The sequence below is a fragment of the Malus sylvestris genome, chromosome 1 (assembly GCF_916048215.2).
Source record: "Malus sylvestris chromosome 1, drMalSylv7.2, whole genome shotgun sequence".
Lineage (NCBI taxonomy): Eukaryota > Viridiplantae > Streptophyta > Magnoliopsida > Rosales > Rosaceae > Malus > Malus sylvestris.
Window position 1 is genome coordinate 17400235 of NC_062260.1, and position 19464 is coordinate 17419698.

Sequence of the window (19464 nt, forward strand, 5' to 3'; positions counted from 1 at the left end):
GAGAGAGAGAGAGAGAGAGAGAGAGAGAGAGAGAGAGAGAGAGAGAGAGAGAGAGAAGAGGTTTCATGGACTAATAGGAAATTAAAGTGGGAAGATAGTTGTGGAAGGATCAGGATCCTCTCCTGAGCAAATGGAGAGGATCATCCTGATCGGGCCCATCAGGCCGTTCAAAATTTATCCAACGACTACAAACAGAGGGCTCTACTAAAAGTTATAATAATTATAGCCGTTGAATAACTTTTGAACGGTATGATGGGCCCGGTCAGGAGGATCCTCTCTATTTGCTCAAGAGAGGATCCTGATCCGTTGTGGAAAGAGATGTGGTTGTCTATTTGCCACGTCTATGTCAGTAAGGAATAAGAAATTTATTTTTATATAAAGAAATAAGGTTGTTTATTAAATGAAAAGTAAAGCCCAATCTTAATCAAGAAAAGAAGCAAAGCCCAATAATAATTAAAATATATGGGCTGAGTAAATGTTATAAACTAACATAAAAAGCCCTAAAAATTTTACAAATATACTCTTATTTTATAATATATATAATAAATATACATAAATCCGTCTAAACCGCCTAGACCCCGCCTAGCCGCTCCCGCCGCTCAACTAGCGCCTAGCGTTTTTTAGAACCTTACTAAAAATACAAAAAATGAGTTTTTAAAGATTTTAAACTTAAACTCACTCATTTCTTTTCTCTCTCTCCTCCCCTCCCACTCTAAATCTATCTCTCTTTTCTTCTTTCTCTCTCCCCCTTCTTTCTTTTTTTTTTTAATTTTTTTTAATTTTTTAAACATTTTTCGTCTCTCCTCCAATCTGCCATTTTCATCTCTCCTCCAATCCTCTCTTCATTCTCTCGGTTCTTTCTCTCACTCCTCTTCCTCTATCTCCTCCAATCCTCTCACTTCTTTCTCTTTCCTCCAATCATTTCTTACTTTCTTTCCTCCTCTCTCCTGTCTCTTGACCCCCTCTTTTTGGATTTCTTTGTCCAGTCTAAGTTGTATGATTCAAAACTTTTAAATCGCATACCAAACAAGTTTTTGAGTCTTAAAGAAAATTGTTTTAAAAAAAAATTCTTATGAAATGCTTTGAGAAATTATAAAAAATTTCAAATACGATACCAAACAAGCCCTAAAATTTCCAAGAAAAAATTGGAGATGCATGGAGATTCAAAGCCTTTTAAAACTTCAATCTTAGAACTCTGACCTTGTTGACATCAAGTCACTTTTTGCTAAAGAAGAAATCCGTACACATAACGACCGAAAAAGCAAAACGAAAACCTACCAGCAAAACTTGCAATAGGATCAGAATTTGTGGCGCATTGCTGCATGCAGTTTATGAGTTACATATTGAGACAGACATCAAGTGCAGAACACATGCTTCCATCTCCAAAGCCCTTATGAACTAAATCTGTCTTATCCCACCACTTGTTTCATCTGATGCCAAGATCCACTACATGCAAAGGGACTTACAACACAACTCGTCTACCTAATCCCTTCAAGACTAAAGAACAGACAACTTTCGCTGCTTTGCTCGATCTGTCACACGTCACCGAGCACAGCAGCTACTTTAGGAAAATACCTACTATCAACAGGCACATGTTTCCATGTGGAATCATCCTTAAGGGCCAATTCACTTGCCGTCCTCTCCATCACCGTTGCCATGCCCACCAGCTGAGCTCCCCTGGCCATCACCACCGGCCCCAGCATCTGAGGCGTCTTGCTTGCTTCCTCCACGCCCATCATTTGGGCCTCCCACTGAGTTTGGGCCGCCACTACCACCACCAAATGAGCCCTCAGTATGATGCATGGAAGGCATGCCGTTGGCCCCCCCGGGTCTCATTCCCATTTGCCCTTGCATGGCTTGTTGGTGCTGCTGATGTAGCTGCTGCTGCTGCTGCGGGTCATGCATTTGATGCATGTTATTGAACTGCATCGGCATTTTTGGGGGGAAAATACCCTGTTGCTGAGCCATTGCTGCTGCCTGAGGATGTTGCATGTAATATCCCGCCTGTTGCATGGCAGGATGTGGGGCCATCTGCAAGTGTTAAAACATAGATGATAAGTGTGGATAGAAAAAACGAATTAGCCAAACATCCAGGCATGCTTGCTACCCCCACCTGGGCAGGCACTGCTGGTGCCTGTGGCTGCGCATCGGCAATTGCTGCTAAATACATCAGATTCTTTTGAAGCTGAGCTTGGTACCTAAATCATCACAATTACAATAAGTATATGTCACATTGTGGCCATGAATTAGGAATAGAAAGTCATATCCGAAGTCATAACTGGGAGATAGCATTAAATGAATGGCCAACGGTAGCCCCACCATATCAATAAATGTGTAAGCCAAACCATAGCCATGCGTATTTTTATGCAAAATAATTTTGACTAATCCCACAGTAAAAATAAATCAAAGACCTAACAAGTTCTCAACATTAAGGATCTTATAATCAATGCTATCAATACAAACCATGAGGGCTGAGGCTAGTTCAAAATTAACATCTCTAATCAGTCAGACTCATCTCTAACTTACAATATACAAGTGCATTATACAGCCCCAGCATATATGATTCAAAACATATTTCACATGCATACAACACATGCGGAGAGAGAGAGAGAGGGCTTACTGAGCACACTCGGCAAGTTTTCCAAGATTTTGATTATCCAATATTGCCAGAATCAACTTTTTGTTGTCATCAAGATACTGCATAAAGAATTATAAAAACACATTATTAATAAATAATTTTAATTCCCACGCACATCAAGTGAAATCCAATATATTTGACAATCAAGGTGGATATCCAAAAGAGAGCAACATTGTTCAAGATAAAGAAAGGGCCAAGTGTCATCCTAAAACCTGCATATGACAACAACATTTGATACCAACATACGATACCAACATCTAGTGCTGGTAATAATCATCTTATGCCCTTAATTCTTCATCAATTTAGGTTCAAAAAGCATAATTCAACCTTTCAAAATAGTTTCGGGCTTAGATGGAAATTTCTACAGTAGTAACAAGAAATACATCCACCTTATCTGTTACTTTCATCTAACTACTCATTAGCTCAGTTCAAGACTGATTAGCACATCCAAAATAGACATTTTATCAAATGATTTGTCATGCATCTAACCTATAAGCCATCTCACAAGCACAAAGCTTTCAGCAAATTTACCAAAAGACCACCGCTACTCATGCCACTACCGTATCAACTAGACAACAACAACAACAACAACAAAGCCTTTTCCCACTAAGTGGGGTCGGCTATATGAATCCTAGAACGCCATTGCGCTCGGTTTTGTGTCATGTCCTCCGTTAGATCCAAGTACTCTAAGTCTTTTCTTAGAGTCTCTTCCAAAGTTTTCCTAGGTCTTCCTCTACCCCTTCGGCCCTGAACCTCTGTCCCGTAGTCACATCTTCGAACCGGAGCGTCAGTCGGCCTTCTTTGCACATGTCCAAATCACCAGAGCCGATTTTCTCTCATCTTTCCTACAATTTCGGCTACTCCTACTTTACCTCGGATATCCTCATTCCCAATCTTATCCTTTCTCGTGTGCCCACACATCCCACGAAGCATCCTCATCTCCGCTACACCCATTTTGTGTACGTGTTGATGCTTCACCACCCAACATTCTCTGCCATACACCATCGCTGGCCTTATTGTCGTCCTATAAAATTTTCCCTTGAGCTTCAGTGGCCTACGACGGTCACACAACACGCCGGATGCACTCTTTCCATCCAGCTCGTATTCTATGGTTGAGATCTCCATCTAATTCTCCGTTCTCTTGCAAGATAGATCCTAGGTAACGAAAACGGTCGCTTTTTGTGATCTTCGCTAGATTGCTCCGGTCATTAGTGTGGATAAGTATATAAATGGATAGAGATAGGAAAGCAAACACAAGATGTACGTGGTTCACCCAGATTGGCTACGTCCACGGAATAGAAGAGTTCTCATTAATTGTGAAGGGTTTACACAAGTACATAGGTTCAAGCTCTCCTTTAGTGAGTACGAGTGAATGATTTAGTACAAATGACATTAGGAAATATTGTGGGAGAATGATCTCGTAATCACGAAACTTCTAAGTATCGGAGTGTGGTGTCGTCTTGACTTGCCTTATCTGTCTCATAGGTAGATGTGGCATCTTCTCTGGAAGTACTCTTCCTCCATCCAGGGGTGGTATCTTTAACTGGTGGAGATGCACAAGGTAATGTATCAATTTCACTTGAAGCTTACTTGTAGTTTCAGGCTTGGTCAAGCGCGATACAAACCATGTAGTAGGAGTCCCCCAAGTCGCCGAGCTAGGGGGTCTGCTGAAAGAGGTGACAGACAAGGTAAGCAATCAGAGCTCCGACTGATTGTTCACCTTCTCCCCATCTTGCAGCAGCATGAAGGATAAAGAGAAGAAAAATGAGAAGAGATGATATGAGATACTTTTGCTTTTGAAGAAGTAACTTTCCACAGGCTTATTCTTGAACTGAGCTGGAGGGTTTTCTGGTTTCCTCCAGAGTATAAGGCCGACTGAAGAATTTGAGGGTCAAAACAAGTCCATCAAATCTAGAGTACGTTCCACCCTGCTGATATGGGATACTTTTGCTTTTGACAGAGTAATGGATGTATCGGCACGTGTGCTGTTACGCTTGTCTCCACATGCTTCCTTGTATCCTTCGCACTTGCCCTATCTGTTCCTCAAGCAGATGCGGAATCTTCCCTGGAAACATAAGATGTTGAAGATGAGTACTCGAGAGCAATGCCAGGTAAGTAATCAGGTAAGGGGTTCCAGGTAGTCAGTTCCTGGCTGGAAGCTTGATTCCAAGTGCTGACTGATTGCTCTCTTTCTCCTTGTCTTGCAGGTAAAAACAAGGCCAAAAGAAAAAACAGGGAAAAAACATGATATGGGATACTCTTGCTTTTAACCCTGATGATATGAGATATTCTTGCTCTAGTATAGCTTGTTTGCAGAGGTATTATCGGGGGGAAAGAAAGCTGAATATTTCGAAAGGCTTTGTTGGGAGTGCCCTCTCAGATATGATGAAGGGTTGAGCATTTTTGCAGGTCTGCCTGTCCGTTGGGGATGGAGGTCGACATATATAGGAGTCTCCCTTACAACAAGTAGTAATGCTATTCCTTTACCCTGCTTGGTCATAGCACGGTAGTGGGAGCTGCCAGTTTCACATGTTTTAACTCTGTCAGAGAACTTTGAAAAAGTGGTCTGTGGTATCTGGCTCTCGAGATTCGGAGAACAATGCCTCTTCGATTTTTGAGAAAGCAATCATGCTGGGGGTCTGACTCTCGAGATTCGGAGAGCAGTGTCTCTTCGATTTTTGAGGAAGTAATCATGTTGGGAGTCTGGCTCTCGAGATTCGGAGGGCGGTGCCTCTTCGATTTTGGAGCAAGCAATCTTGTTGGGAGTGTTGTCTCGAATGTGAGTAAAGGTTGGACATGTTTGCTAGTCTACCTTGCCACGAAGCACAAAGTTTGACACACAGGGACTTTCCAATTATCCAGCAATGGTACTGTTCCTTTACCCTCTCTTCGATTTTGAGAAAGTAGTCATGTTGGGAGTCTGGCTCTCGAGATTCGGAGGACGGTGCCTCTTCGATTTTGGAGCAAGCAATCTTGTTGGGACTGTTTTCTCGAATGTGAGTAAAGGTTGGGCATGTTTGCTAGTCTACCTTGCCACGAAGCACAGAGGTTGACACACAGGGACTTTCCAATTATCCAGCAGTGGTACTGTTCCTTTACCCTTGTGGGTAATAATATGGTAGCTAGACCTTCAAAATTTATGTGTCTAAACTTTGTTAGTGCTGTTTCTTTGCTATTCTTTTACCCTTCTTGGTCAGAGCGATGTAGTGGGAGCTGCAAGCTTCACGTGCTCAACTTTGGCAGAGAACTTTGGCAAAGTTATATGTGGTACCCATGAGCTATTGTTGCGTGTGGGAAGTGGGTGATTGAACAGTAAGATTCATGTGTTTTCTACTTCCCCAGAAGTCTTTGACAGAATGCCCATAATTTCCGCAAAGCTGAGTGTGCGTGTGACAGGTGCTGACAAGGCTGGAAAAGTAGGTGCCTCTTCGATTTCTGAGATCGGCCCTCGTGGTCTCTAGGGAGCCCAGCTTTTGAGAAAGCGAGCGCCTCTTCGATTTCTGAGATCGGCCTTCGTGGTCTTTGAGCAGCCCAACTTTTGAGAAAGCAAACGGCTCTTCGATTTCTGAGATCAACCCTCGTGATCTCTAAGCAGCCCAACTTTTGAGAAAGCAAACGCCTCTTCGATTTCTGAGCAGGCGCCTCTTTGATTTCTGAAGCTCCGTCGAGTGCAGATTTTTATAGGGGCTGGCATTAAGTTCCAAAGCACACTTGAATCTCCACCAGTAGAAGCTTCATTCTTGCACTTCTAAGATCTTGATTTGTCCGACCTCTTCTCTCTTCAACACCTTTGAAAATGTCTGGCCCCTCCGACCGTCGTTTTGACTTGAACCTTGTTGAAGAGGCAGCCCCGCCTTCTCCAGACAACATATGGCGCCCATCCTTCGTCTCCCCAACTGGTCCTCTTACCGTTGGGGATTCCGTGATGAAGAATGATATGACCGCTGCGGTGGTGGCCAGGAACCTTCTCACTCCCAAAGATAACAGACTACTTTCCAAACGGTCTGATGAGTTAGCTGTTAAGGATTCGCTGGCTCTCAGTGTTCAGTGTGCAGGTTCTGTGTCTAATATGGCCCAACGCCTATTTGCTCGAACCCGCCAAGTTGAATCATTGGCGGCTGAAGTGATGAGTCTCAAACAGGAGATTAGAGGGCTCAAGCATGAGAATAAACAGTTGCACCGGCTCGCACATGACTATGCTACAAACATGAAGAGGAAGCTTGACCAGATGAAGGAAACTGATGGTCAGGTTTTACTTGATCATCAGAGATTTGTGGGTTTGTTCCAAAGGCATTTATTGCCTTCGTCTTCTGGGGCTGTACCGCGTAATGAAGCTCCAAATGATCAACCTCTGATGCCTCCTCCTTCTAGGGTTCTGTCCAGTACTGAGGCTCCAAATGATCCCCCTCCGGTGCCTTCTCTTTCTGGGGCTCTACCGACTGCTGAGACTTCTCCTAAGCAACCTTTGTGAAGGCTCCCTCTTGTGTGTTTATTTTGACTCATGTATATGTACATATTTGTAGCTTATCGGGGATATCAATAAATAAGCTTTCCTTCATTTCAACGTATTGTGTTAAATACACCAAAGCCTTCTTCGCTAAGTTCTTTGAATTTTCTTTTGTTGAAGCTTGTATGTTGAAGCTTTCTGAGTGGAGCATGTAGGTTGGGGTAGTGTTCCCTTAATTTCCCGAGTGAGGAAAACTTCTTGGTTGGAGACTTGGAAAATCCAAGTCACTGAGTGGGATCGGCTATATGAATCTTAGAACGCCATTGTGCTCGATCCTGTGTCATGTCCTTCGTTAGATCCAAGTACTCTAAGTCTTTTCTTAGAGTCTCTTCCAAAGTTTTCCTAGGTCTTCCTCTACCCCTTCGGCCCTGAACCTCTGTCCCATAGTCGCATCTTCTAATCGGAGCGTCAGTAGGCCTTCTTTGCACATGTCCAAACCACCGTAACCGATTTTCTCTCATCTTTCCTTCAATTTCGGCTACTCCTACTTTACCCCGGATATCCTCATTCCTAATCTTATCCTTTCTCGTGTGCCCACACATCCAACGAAGCATCCTCATCTCCGCTACACCCATTTTGTGTACGTGTTGATGTTTCACCGCCCAACATTCTGTGCCATACAGCATCGCCGGCCTTATTGCCGTCCTATAAAATTTTCCCTTGAGCTTCAGTGGCATACGGCGGTCACACAACACGCCGGATGCACTCTTCCACTTCATCCATCCAGCTTGTATTCTATGGTTGAGATCTCCATCTAATTCTCCGTTCTTTTGCAAGATAGATCCTAGGTAACGAAAACGGTCGCTCTTTGGTATTTCTTGATCTCCGATCCTCACCCCTAACTCGTTTTGGCCTCCATTTGCACTGAACTTGCACTCCATATATTCTGTCTTTGATCGGCTTAGGCGAAGACCTTTAGATTCCAACACTTCTCTCCAAAGGTTAAGCTTTGCATTTACCCCTTCCTGAGTTTCATCTATCAACACTATATCGTCTGCGAAAAGCATACACCAAGGAATATCATCTTGAATATGTCCTGTTAACTCATCCATTACCAACGCAAAAAGGTAAGGACTTAAGGATGAGCCTTGATGTAATCCTACAGTTATGGGAAAGCTTTCGGTTTGTCCTTCATGAGTTCTTACGGCAGTCTTTGCTCCTTCATACATATCCTTTATAGCTTGGATATATGCTACTCGTACTCCTTTCTTCTCTAAAATCCTCCAAAGAATGTCTCTTGGGACCCTATCATACGCTTTTTCCAAATCTATAAAGACCATGTGTAAATCCTTTTTCCTATGCTATCAAGAATCCTGATCTTGTGAGATAAGACATCTTTGGTGACAAGAGAAATATATCATGTGTGCCCTTCAGCTACACTTTTCAGAGGAGACTCGGAGCGGAGGTGGACCAGTGGAGTACTATCTGCACAGCAGTAGAGTATCTAGATAGCTTCTCAACAGGAAATCCAGTGGCCTGAATCACGATTCACCACTAGAACTAGGCTGACGGAGGGAAAATTCTTAACAGACATTAAAAAGGCACTTCACACAGGTTAGGAGAATAAACTACAAGAACTCCTAAGCATCCCTAATGTTTCAACAAGATGTTCGAAAAACACCAACTGAAGACTGTTTCCTGTGGGTTTTTCTTTTAAATCAAGAAGAATGTTCCCCTATTACTGTGAACTAGGATTCCTTATTTGGAGAAATATGTTTATAATCTTTAGTTATTACCCTAACTTTATTAAATTCTTTCATACTTTAATGGGCGATGATTGATTAACTACCCAGTCGATGTGGGGTGGGGGGGGATACGTAGCTTTGTTAAAGGTTTCTTCCTGAACATCATTCATGTCACCAGTTCATACGCTTTGTACAATATGAATCTGTATTCTTATTGGCTTCATTGCTATAAATGATCATCACCAATCACAGGGCTGGTTTGGTATTGCTGTGCTTTGAAAAAAACCTGCTGTGAGAATAAGCGGCTGTGCTGTGAGAATAAGCAATTGTGAAATAAATCAGCAAAATGTGTGGTAAACTTTTTTGTAAAAGTGCTTTTGACAAAAAAAGCAGTATTTTCATTAAAGAAGGACTGTAGCTCCGTGTACTTTGAAAAAAAACCAGTTTTTCAAAGCTGCAAATAGCAGTTTTTTTATTTGATTTCAACTTATTCTCACAGCAGTTTCCAAAATAAGCTATTTTTTTTCAGTTTACCAAACACTTAGAGCTGGTTTGGTATTGCTGTGCTTTGAAAAAAAACTGCTGTGAGAATAAGCGGCTGTGCTGTGAGAATAAGCGGCTGTGAAATAAAGCCAGTAGAGTGTTTGGTAAACTTTTTTGTGAAAGTGCTTTTGGAAAAAAAAGCAGGATGATAGTGTGTCTTTTCATTAAAGGAGCACTGTAGCTTCGTGTGCTTTGAAAAAACTGGCTTTTTTTCAAAGCAGCAAATAGCAGCTTCAGCTTTTCCTTTGATTTTCAGCTTATTCTCACAGCAGCTTCCAAAATAAGCCATTTTTTTTCAGTTTACCAAACACAAAAATGACCCTCAGCTTTTTCACAGTGGCTTTTTTTAAAATCACCTCAATCCCAAACGGGGCCTTAAAACCCTCACAGCTTTTTTCATAGATGTTTTTTTGTAAGCCTTAATCCCAAACCACCCCATACATCACTCCACCATAGAAAGAAGGGATCTTTAATGAAAATCTTCCGATACTGTTTACTTTAACGAAAAATCACATTTTTATACTTAAAAAAATGATACTATTCATTTATCCTTTATTTTGTTAAAACTCAAAATTTTCAAACCATTTTCATTAATTTTCTTATAAACTATACAACGATGGCAAGACTTATGGAATTCCTCCCTAAATATTGTCAGCAAAAGTGCAATCTTTTCTATATGGACAAAATTTAACAAATTTTATTCAAGTACACAATTTAAGCCTTGTTTTTTAACATTTAGCATATGCATCAAACTATTGGGGGTGGGGGGAGGGAATGAATTAACATAACAAAAAATTAAGAAACAAACCAGAAAACCCAGAAGGCCAATTAGTTTCTAAAACAATTAAGAGATAAAAATTGAGCGAAATGGGAAAAAGGGTACCTTCTGAATTTGCTCGGTGGTGATGTTGGTGGGCGGAAATGAAGGCATGACGGGGATCATTTGCGGTGGCTGCTGCATCTTTTTTTCCCTCCCAAATTTCTCAGTGGTTTGGGGAATTCAAAAACCCTAACCCTAACCAGCCCCCAAAAGAGAAACAAAATCAATTAAAAGCAGAAATTAAGAGGAAAAGGAAAAAAATTAATGAAGTTGAGAAACAGAGAGAGACAAGGAAAGGGCGGTCGTGCACCTTTTTAGGTAGGTGGAGAGTGTAGAAGAAAGGATGAGGTGGGAACAAAAATTTTGAAAGCGGGTTTTGGGGAATATCTTTTCAGTTTTGGATGTCGACGACGTTTCTGGACTTCTAAGAATAAAAGGCACCCAAATTAATAAATAAATAATTATTTATAATTTTACAGTTTTCCAGATACATGATGTATGTTGTGAGTTCGATTCTCACCAACTCTCCTTCCATCTAGCAGTTAAATATCAATGTTATTGCTCTATTAAAAAAGAGAGTAAATTGTAACAATGGTCATTTAACTTTAATTAAATTTGAGTAATGATCCATCAACTAAAAATTCATTATTATTAGTCCCTCAATTCATCAAAATGTATAGTTATGGCATTTTTCGTCAACTTTGTTAGAATTTTGTTAAAATAAGTTATGTTTGAAGGACCATTACTACAATTGGGGTCTCTCAACTCATCAAAACATGTAGCTATGGTCCTTTTCATCAACTGCGTCAGAATTTTGTCAAAATGAGTTATGTTTGAAGAATCATTGCTACAATTGGATTAAAGTTGAAGGACAATTGCTACAATTTGATTAAAGTTAAAAGACCATTGCTCCAATTGGGTTAAAATTAAGGGACCATTTCTCCAGTTGGATTAAAGTTGAGGAACCATAATTGCACGTTTTGATGAGTTAAGAAACCAATGGTAATGGAGTTTTAGTTGAGGGATTATTGCTCCAATTGAGTTAAAGTTAAGGGATCATTACTACAATTTACTAAAAAAAAATTCCATTTTCTACTTAGTATATATTATAAGATTTTTCTATTAGCACCTCATATATTGTTAAGTACGCTTATTATTAAATGACTTTAGTACTTTTATATGAAATGACCATTTAAACCCCTTAAGATTAAAACAAAAAAACTCCAAACACTAACAAAACTTATATTATCACAAGGCAATCCAACATCAATCTTAGATAGTAACAATTGTTAAAAAGCAACCAAATTAGTTGAGTGAATAAATCTGAAGTCTAGACTTTTAGGTTTGGTTTTTCTTGTCAACATTATAAGTGTACCACATGCTCAATCTAGGTTTAAGCTTTTCTCTATTTATGGGTTGTGTCTGTTGGAAATATATGTTCAAGGATGTAACACATCTCATTCCAAAAGATTTGTTCAAGCATGTGCATTTCACGTCTATATTCTTGTTTCATTCTGACTAGCTTAGTTGTCTAGTCAACCGTGCGAGAGGATTTCCAGCAAGCTAGGCACGTAATTTAAGACCTGCCCACATAGGCTAACTGACAGCTTTCTAGTGAATGTCTATTTGTCACTTTTAATCTTTTAAGATTGTTTTCAAGCTTGACACGTGTCATGTGGGTTGAAAAATGAACCAAAGCTTTTGGGTTTAAGATTCTTAGTTGATTCCTTTGTTCATTTTGGGATTTTCATATTATATTCCTAGTGAGAGAAAGAGAGAAAAGGGCATTAAGGTATCGCCTTGCTCTTTGTTCTTCATTTATGAAACCCTAGTTGCAAAACCTTCTTCATGCATTAAACACATTGAATTGGAAAATGTAAAGATTTATACAAGTTATCCCTTTCGTCACCATTTTGTGGAAAACATTAAATAAAAAATATTTATTCATATTCTCCCATATTTTTTCTTATGGCATGACATTTCGATTTTACGATTTTTCGAAAAAAAAACGTCAATCCGTATTTGAATTTGGATTGGAATTTTATTTTGATACAGAAGATCTCAAAGCTACAACTAACCTCACGAAGATCAGGAAAAGATTCTAATTCCAAGTTCTCGTCACTATTCCAATGCTTTATGAAAAAGAGATGTTAGGTAGTTTACTTGCTCGACCATAGGGAGTTTACTTTCTTATGAGGGTTGCATTGTCTTTGGTTTTGCATTAAATTTGGAGTCAAGTGTTTCTAGTTTCAAATCTTTAAAACTGACCCAATTAGGATTCTCGTTAGTTTCTTCCTTAAATAGTTTGATTGGAGAAATTGACTGGACATTTGAATCAAGATTTGCATATCATTGCTATATCATCATATGCATAGCTTGTGTGTTGGTCTTGGTGCCACAAGGTGAAGAGTTCAGGAGGAGTTGTCATCTTGTGAAGAGTGGAGACAACGCATTTTCGGTGCCACAAGGTGAAGAACTCAGGAAAAACTGCCACTTCGTGAAAACCAAAGGAATTCATCTTGTGTAAGGCAAGGTTGCATAAAGATAAAGCTGTTTCGTAGACTAGGTCTAGGAATTGAGCTTTGTGTGGTACTTTGTAAGAATCTTGATTATACTAGTGGATTGGACTCAGTAGAGAGTCCCTTTTTTTTTTAACCCAGAGGTGGATTTTTCAGGCCAAAAATATCTTGTGTTCAAAGTTATTTATCTTGTGTCGCATATCTCACATACATATACATGCTACGTGTATCACTTGAATATTTAATTTGTATGTGCTCACAATTATGCTCACTTGACACAGTAATAACTTGGAATGAACTGAAGCAGTACTAACTAGGATAGCTTTTGACATTTGAAATTGGTTATTGAATCTTTGATTTATTGACTAACAAATCTATTTTAGTTGACTAACAGGCTTGGCTAGTCAGTCTAGCATATTATAATTTTTATATAAAGGATATTCCGTCTGGTACCAATTTTAATAAATTTCAGTAGCTCGGCACGTCCTGGGTTCGATTACTGGCAATGATGAATCACACGATGGTGTATTATATATTTGGTTGTGTTTGATAATTAGGATTTGAGTGTATAATCTAAGTTTGAAAACCAACATTTTAGACTTTTAGTTATGAGAAAATTCTAAATCTTCAATTTCTATTTTTTGGGTTGAGATTTTATTTTAAGAAATTTATTTGGGTTATGATGCATAAGTGCACATACACCTTTGAGGTTTTTTTGGTAATTCTTACTTATTGTTAAATTCCAACTTTCATACCTAAAGTTTTTTTCGTCCCACTTTTATGCCTAAATTTAAATTTTGTGACTCTAGCAATGAACAAAGTTTCAACTCTTCTAACAAAAAAAAACCATTTCTTTTGTGAGAACTCCCCTCATCTGTGAGCTTCTTCGTGCTATTCCTTTTCCTGATGAGCCCTCAACTCTTCTTCTCATCTCCCCCAGATTTGCCCTCCCAATCCAACCTTTTCTCATGATTCTCCCTCGTTAGCCATTTTTCCCTATTCTTTCTAGTTCCTGCTTTCTATACAATGTTCTTGGCATCTTTAACAATCTCCTCCCTATATCCCAGTCAAATCATGCATCTCTTCCATTTTTTCAAGCACACATTTTTATTAAAATATTTCCTTTTTGCTTGTAGAGTTTTTTCTCATTTCTCCCTTGCAATAAATTATCTCTCCTTAGTGAAAGCAAACTAGCCCTCATGCTAATCGAAGGAAAATCCTTCTTTCAATCCTTGTTGTTGATGCAGATGATTGCGGCCTAGTAATCCATCTAAGTTAATTTGGTAATTCGCCCTAAATTTATGTAATATTCCACAATTTTGTTAATTTGTAGCTGCAAATATATAGGGTTTTCTGTGTTCTTGATTTTCTGGGTATCCTGGCCTTTGATCTGTCGGGAGATAGTGTCGGATTTTTATATGATGGGTATGTGTTCTGTCAACATTTTTAGAAATGTGGTGCTTGGTGTTGGATGATGTTGGCTCTCTACTTTCTCAATCCGTATTAATTTTAAGCATGAATATAATTGTGTGGAATTCTAGAGGATCTGGCTACACCAAATTTTAGAATAATGTTACTAATTTAAAGCAGAACCACAAAATGGAGATTCTTGCGATTTATGAGCCTAGAATTAGTTGTACGAGAGCCATTTCTATGGTCAAATCGCTAGGTTTTCCTTCATTTGAAATAATGGATGCTAATGGGTTTTCTGGAGGGCTATGACTTCTTTGGGATAACAGCAAGGTTCATATTGATGTCATTGGCACCACTGATCAATCCATCTCGGCTTGTGTGAGGGGATCTGGTTATAACCCCTGGTTGTTTACGTTCATTTATGCTAACCCTTGTATTGCGAATAGAAGAAAATTATGGGATTACCTTAATAGTGTAGCTAACTGCCACCAAATGCCATGGATGCTAGCAGGGGATTTCAATGAAATGGTAGAGGTAGGTGATAAACTTGGTGGTGCTCCTCTTTATAAGACCAAGGACTTTAAATCTCGGGTGGATATAAATAGTCTACTGGACTTGGGATATGTTGGTCCTAAATTAACTTGTACTAACAAGAAGACTCTAGAAAGAATTGATAGAGGCTTATGTAATATGGCTTGGAGAAACTTATTTCCAAAAGCATGTGTTTTCCATTTACCAAATACTAAATCTGATCATTGTCCTCACAAAATCAATCTTCAATCCACGCATGTCCCCAATCCTCTTCAAAGACTATTTAGATTTGAGGCTATGTGGCTTAGGCATGACGCATTTGATGAGCTTATTGCAGAAAATTGGGGTAATTCTAATGGTTCTGCCATGAACAAAACTTGTGCTCTAGTTGAGTCTCTGAAAAGATGGAATATTCATGTCTTTGGATACTTAAAACAGAAGAAGAGGAAGCTCTTTGGCCGCATTGTTGGTATCTATAAAGCATTGTGTAGAGGCCCAAACAATTTTCTTCTCAACTTGGAGCGGGAATTCATTTCAGAGTTCAACAAATTTTAAATCAGAAGCTGTTTTCTGGCATTAAAAGTCTAGATTGAAATAGTTACAAAACGGCGATCGTAATACCAAATTTTTTCATCTTACCACGATTGTGAGGAGAAGGAGAAATAGAATTGAAGGACTAAAGAATGACAAAGTTGAATGGATTCTAGACCCTGATGACTTGAAGAGTCTTGATGTGGAGTACTTTCAAACAGTCTTCTCTCATGGGCAATGGTCTAGACATGTTACTTCTCTACTTAAACTCTTTCATTTTATTCATTTGGATGATATTAGATCACTTAATATAGAGATTGACCTTGTTGAAGTTAAGGATAACATTTTCAGTATTGGAGGTACTAAAGCACCGGGTATAAATCAGTTTCATGCTTGCTTTTATCAAGCTCAATAAGGCAAATGTGCAAGTGATATTGTTGATATAGTTAAAATAGCATTTCAAACTCATAGATTGCCTCATGATTTTAAAAGTATGTTAATTGCTCTTGTGCCTAAAATTGAGAACCCTCAAAAGATGCTGAATTTTAAACCAATTAGTCTATGTTGCACTCTATATAAGGTCATAACTAAGATTATTGTAGCTAGGCCTAGACGTCTTCTCCCTAAATTGATAAGTCCAAATCAAGCTAGTTTTGTGCGTAGCAGACATATAATGGATAATATTCTCATTGCACAAGAGATTCTTTATAAGTTTAGAAAGTCCAAGGGTAAGAAATGTTTTTTGGCTTGGAAAATTGATTTGTCCAAGGCTTATGATCACTTAAACTGGAGCTTTATCAGTGGGGTGCTCTAGAAGATTGGCATGCCTGAAAGTTTGATTCATCTTATTATGGACTGCATATCCTCTTTTAAATACCAGGTCTGTGTTAATGGTGAATTAACTGAGAGCTTTATGCCTAGTAATGGTATCAGGCAAAGGGATCCCTTGTCCCCTTATATGTTTGTACTTTGTGTTTTGTTATTTTAGGTTCAATTTGTTAAGTTATGTCATGTAAGGATTAAAAAGTTGTCATCATTCCGACCCTTTTATTAACTGTTGTGATCATTGTGTTGGATATGTATATTGTTTATGTTATTTTCAAGGTTTTGGGAAATGTTTTATTTATAAGGGAGGTTATGTTGAAATTTTAGTAGGATTTGTTATTAGTTTTGGGTTAATGATTTTTTTTTTCATTTCTTTGCAGCGAAGAAAAACACCCAGGGACCTTGTTGGCAATTGAAGACGGCAAAGGTCACCTGGGTGACCAACGGTCATATCCCAATCGGATATGATGAGCAACATCGGGCAGCACCAACGGCGAAGCAGCATAATGCATTGGGCCACGACATTGGGCATGTCGTGCGGACTTTTTGCTCTATGCGATGGAAGTCTTTGAAGGCGATGCTGGAGGAGACGAAGAACACGATCCGCAATCAATTGTCCGTAAGTAGCGTCGTCTTTTTGATGTTTTTGATGTAAAATTTATATATTTATATTTATTACGGTCTTTTATTACTAATACTTTCATAATATTTGTTAAATTGCAGACAAACTACAATTTGGAGGACATGTTGGCGTACCTCAATCGGCTCTTCTCCGAACGCTACAAGCAGTGGAAGAGTGACCTGCACCAATACTTCCAGCAGTTTGATGATCCGCATGTCACTCTCGAGGAGGGTTGCCCGAAGGAGTTTAAGGATCAAAAAGATAGTTGGGTTTGGCTCTGTGGTCATTTTCATGAGGTGGGCTATGTGGTGTGTTTTTAATTACAACTTCTTTCATTTTACTTTCTTTTATTTTTTACTAATGTTTATTATTATTTTTTTATTTTCTTTAAGTATTACAACTTATACGTTTATTTTTTTGTATAACAAATGAAGGTGAAGGCCAACAAGATCAATCAGGAAAAGAAGACTTTTCTCCACCATTCGAGTTCGAGGCATTTCTCCTATAGGATGGAGGTGCAGCAGAAGGTATATATTACAGCTTTCATTTCCAATTTTAAAATGTCACTAATATTTTTTTTTTCGTACTAACATTTTCCTTATCTTTTTCGATTTCAGAAAGGTTCAAAATTTCCGAAGATTGACGTCTTTGCTGACGTTTATGTTCGGCCTAGGGATGAGTTGACCGAGTCCCTTCATGTAAGTAATTTCTTATGCATTAAAGATTTATACTAATTATTTCAAATTGTTTTCTATTAATAATCTATGTTTTTTTTTTCATAGGCGACTATGGTGGAGAAAAGTCAGTCAGTGTTTCAGGAGTTCGCCTCCTAGCTTCCCTCGGACACGCCGATCGAGTTTGTGGTTCCCCTGAGGATGCAAGGTTTCACATCCTAACAAAGACGTTAGACCAAACTTTCGGTCGGAGGCCAAGGACATATTGTCGGGGGATGGGAAATGCCAGGTGGCGGGAAAGTGGAGCCTCGTTATCCTTGCAGTCAAAAGACCAGGTTACGGCTTTGACGCAGGAAGTCGCTGGGCTAAGGAGTGAGCTGGCATCGCACTAGTCTCAAATGTCAATGCTTGTACAAGCCTTCAGTTCCTCTGGAATACGTCTTCCTGGTTTTTCTGTACCACCGCCCTCAGAACCCTTCCACATCGAGCATGCACAGCAATCAAGCCCATCGACCTCCGACCCCGTCCCCAACCCCAACCCCTACCAGCAACAAGATTATCAAGCACCTCCAAACGATTTGCCTATTGATTATTCCACTTTTTTTTCATAGTTTTGTTCCCGCTTTCTTTTAAAACTTTGTATTTGTACGTACATTTTTTATTTATATTATAAATAAAAAAATATTTTTTATTTATTAATTTGCTTTTTTTTTGGTCATTTGTATGAATTTTTTTTATAATTTCCCTTTTATTCTATTAATTTATTTATTTTCTAAAATTTCACTTGGACGATGCCGACTGATTGTTGCGCAAAATTATGCGCATCTTACATCTTATACACTTCGTTGTGCAAATTATTTCCAAACAAATTTTTTACGTTCCCAGAAATTTCTCGTCACAAATTACACTTGTACCCTTATATATTGTATGACGAAGGCCCTTATACGTATAACTTTCGCACGACGAAGACCAAAGCATCGCGTAAGGCCTTTTTTCACGACCTTCTCGATTTGTGCGTCGCCATAGTTTTTGTGCGACCTAAAAATGCTTTGAGCGACAAATTCTCCCTTATCGCGCAAACTGTTTAATTTATTAGTGTAAATTTGGATGAAGAATTCATGCTAAGGATACAAGTTTTTAGGCAAAAATCTATGAGGCGAAATACTTGCAAGGGAACTCTATTTTGGATACTAAATTACATAAGAAGTCTGACTGCTCTTACACTTGGAAATGAATTTGACTACTCTTACACTTGGAAAGGAATTCTTTATGGAACTGATTTGTTGCGCAAAGGAATGAAATGGAGAATTAGGAAAGGTGATGGTGTCAAGTTTTGGAAAGACCATTGGGTGTTGAATGATCCTTTATTTAATTATATTGATGCTAATAACTTTCCCGATGAGGACTTTCCAATCTCTTCTTTCATTCGGGGTGGTTGGTGGGACATCAGTAAGCTAAGATCTGCTATTCCAAAAAACTTGGTCCAAAAAATAATCAGTTGGCCTGCTGGGACTTTTGGTGCTTAAGAGGACAAACTTATATGGGGATGCACTTCAAATGGAACTTTCATTGTAAAAATGGCCTATAATGTGTTATATGATTGTAAAAAAAGGCCTGCTTTTATTGGCTTGGGATTTGGACTATCAAAATCCTCCCCCCCCCCCAAACTTAAATTCTTCCTTTGGCCCATTGGTCAAGGTAAGTTACTTACTAATGAGCAAAGAACCGAAAGAAACTTAATTGTGAATTCCTCTTGCAACCTTTGTTCTTGCCCATTGGAGACCATCACACATATTCTGAGGGAATGTAGCAGAGCTGAATGCATTTGGGATATTTTTCGGATTCCTTCTTAATTGCGCAATACTTTTAATTTGGACTTGAAAGCCTGGTTGATGGCTAACATGACGTCCAAGGTAATGTGATCTAACAAGATTGCATGAAATTGTTTGTTTGTCCTTGCTTGCTAGTATATCTGGAAATGGAGGAACCACCAGATTTTTAATGTGGCTTTCTCCCACCCTAGTGATCCTAAAAAGGTTATTGTTGGATATGCATATGAATGGATGGATTCCCTTCTAAAATTTGATAAACCTCCTTCTCGAATGCATGTTATGTTGAAGTGGGAGCTTCATGTTTTTGGTTGGCACAAGTTGAAT

General features: G+C 39.0%; 1 protein-coding gene and 1 long non-coding RNA gene across 5 annotated transcripts; one reads left to right on the plus strand and one right to left on the minus strand.

Moving 5' to 3' along the window:
• Positions 1 to 1171: 1171 nt before the first annotated feature.
• On the minus strand, positions 1172 to 10655 carry LOC126619603 (GRF1-interacting factor 3-like). 4 transcript variants are annotated; one of them, XM_050288025.1, is made up of 5 exons: positions 10503 to 10655; positions 10257 to 10393; positions 2621 to 2697; positions 2108 to 2198; positions 1172 to 2031 (listed from the first exon to the last, which is right to left on the minus strand). In XM_050288025.1, the coding sequence occupies exons 2-5, from the start codon at positions 10332 to 10334 to the stop codon at positions 1627 to 1629; spliced, it is 651 nt and encodes a 216-aa protein (XP_050143982.1). In that variant the 5' UTR covers positions 10335 to 10393; positions 10503 to 10655; the 3' UTR covers positions 1172 to 1626. The 4 variants fall into 4 exon arrangements, with proteins under 4 accessions (XP_050143982.1, XP_050143990.1, XP_050143976.1 ...); XM_050288033.1 differs by having other exon boundaries at positions 10257 to 10388; positions 10504 to 10634; XM_050288019.1 differs by having other exon boundaries at positions 10257 to 10626.
• LOC126619628 (uncharacterized) lies at positions 4005 to 5963 on the plus strand. The gene is made up of 2 exons (XR_007622121.1): positions 4005 to 5427; positions 5645 to 5963. It is a non-coding gene; the product is annotated as an uncharacterized LOC126619628 (long non-coding RNA).
• Positions 10656 to 19464: the final 8809 nt, after the last annotated feature.

Coding starts and splice junctions, on each gene's coding strand:
- LOC126619603 (XM_050288025.1), bottom strand. CDS start 10,334: ATGCAGCAGCCACCGCAAATGATCCCCGTCATGCCTTCATTTCCGCCC. Junction 2,199..2,620: donor AAACTTGCCGAGTGTGCTCA/GTAAGCCCTCTC, acceptor GTGATGATTTAG/GTACCAAGCTCAGCTTCAAA. Junction 2,032..2,107: donor CAGTGCCTGCCCAGGTGGGG/GTAGCAAGCATG, acceptor TAACACTTGCAG/ATGGCCCCACATCCTGCCAT.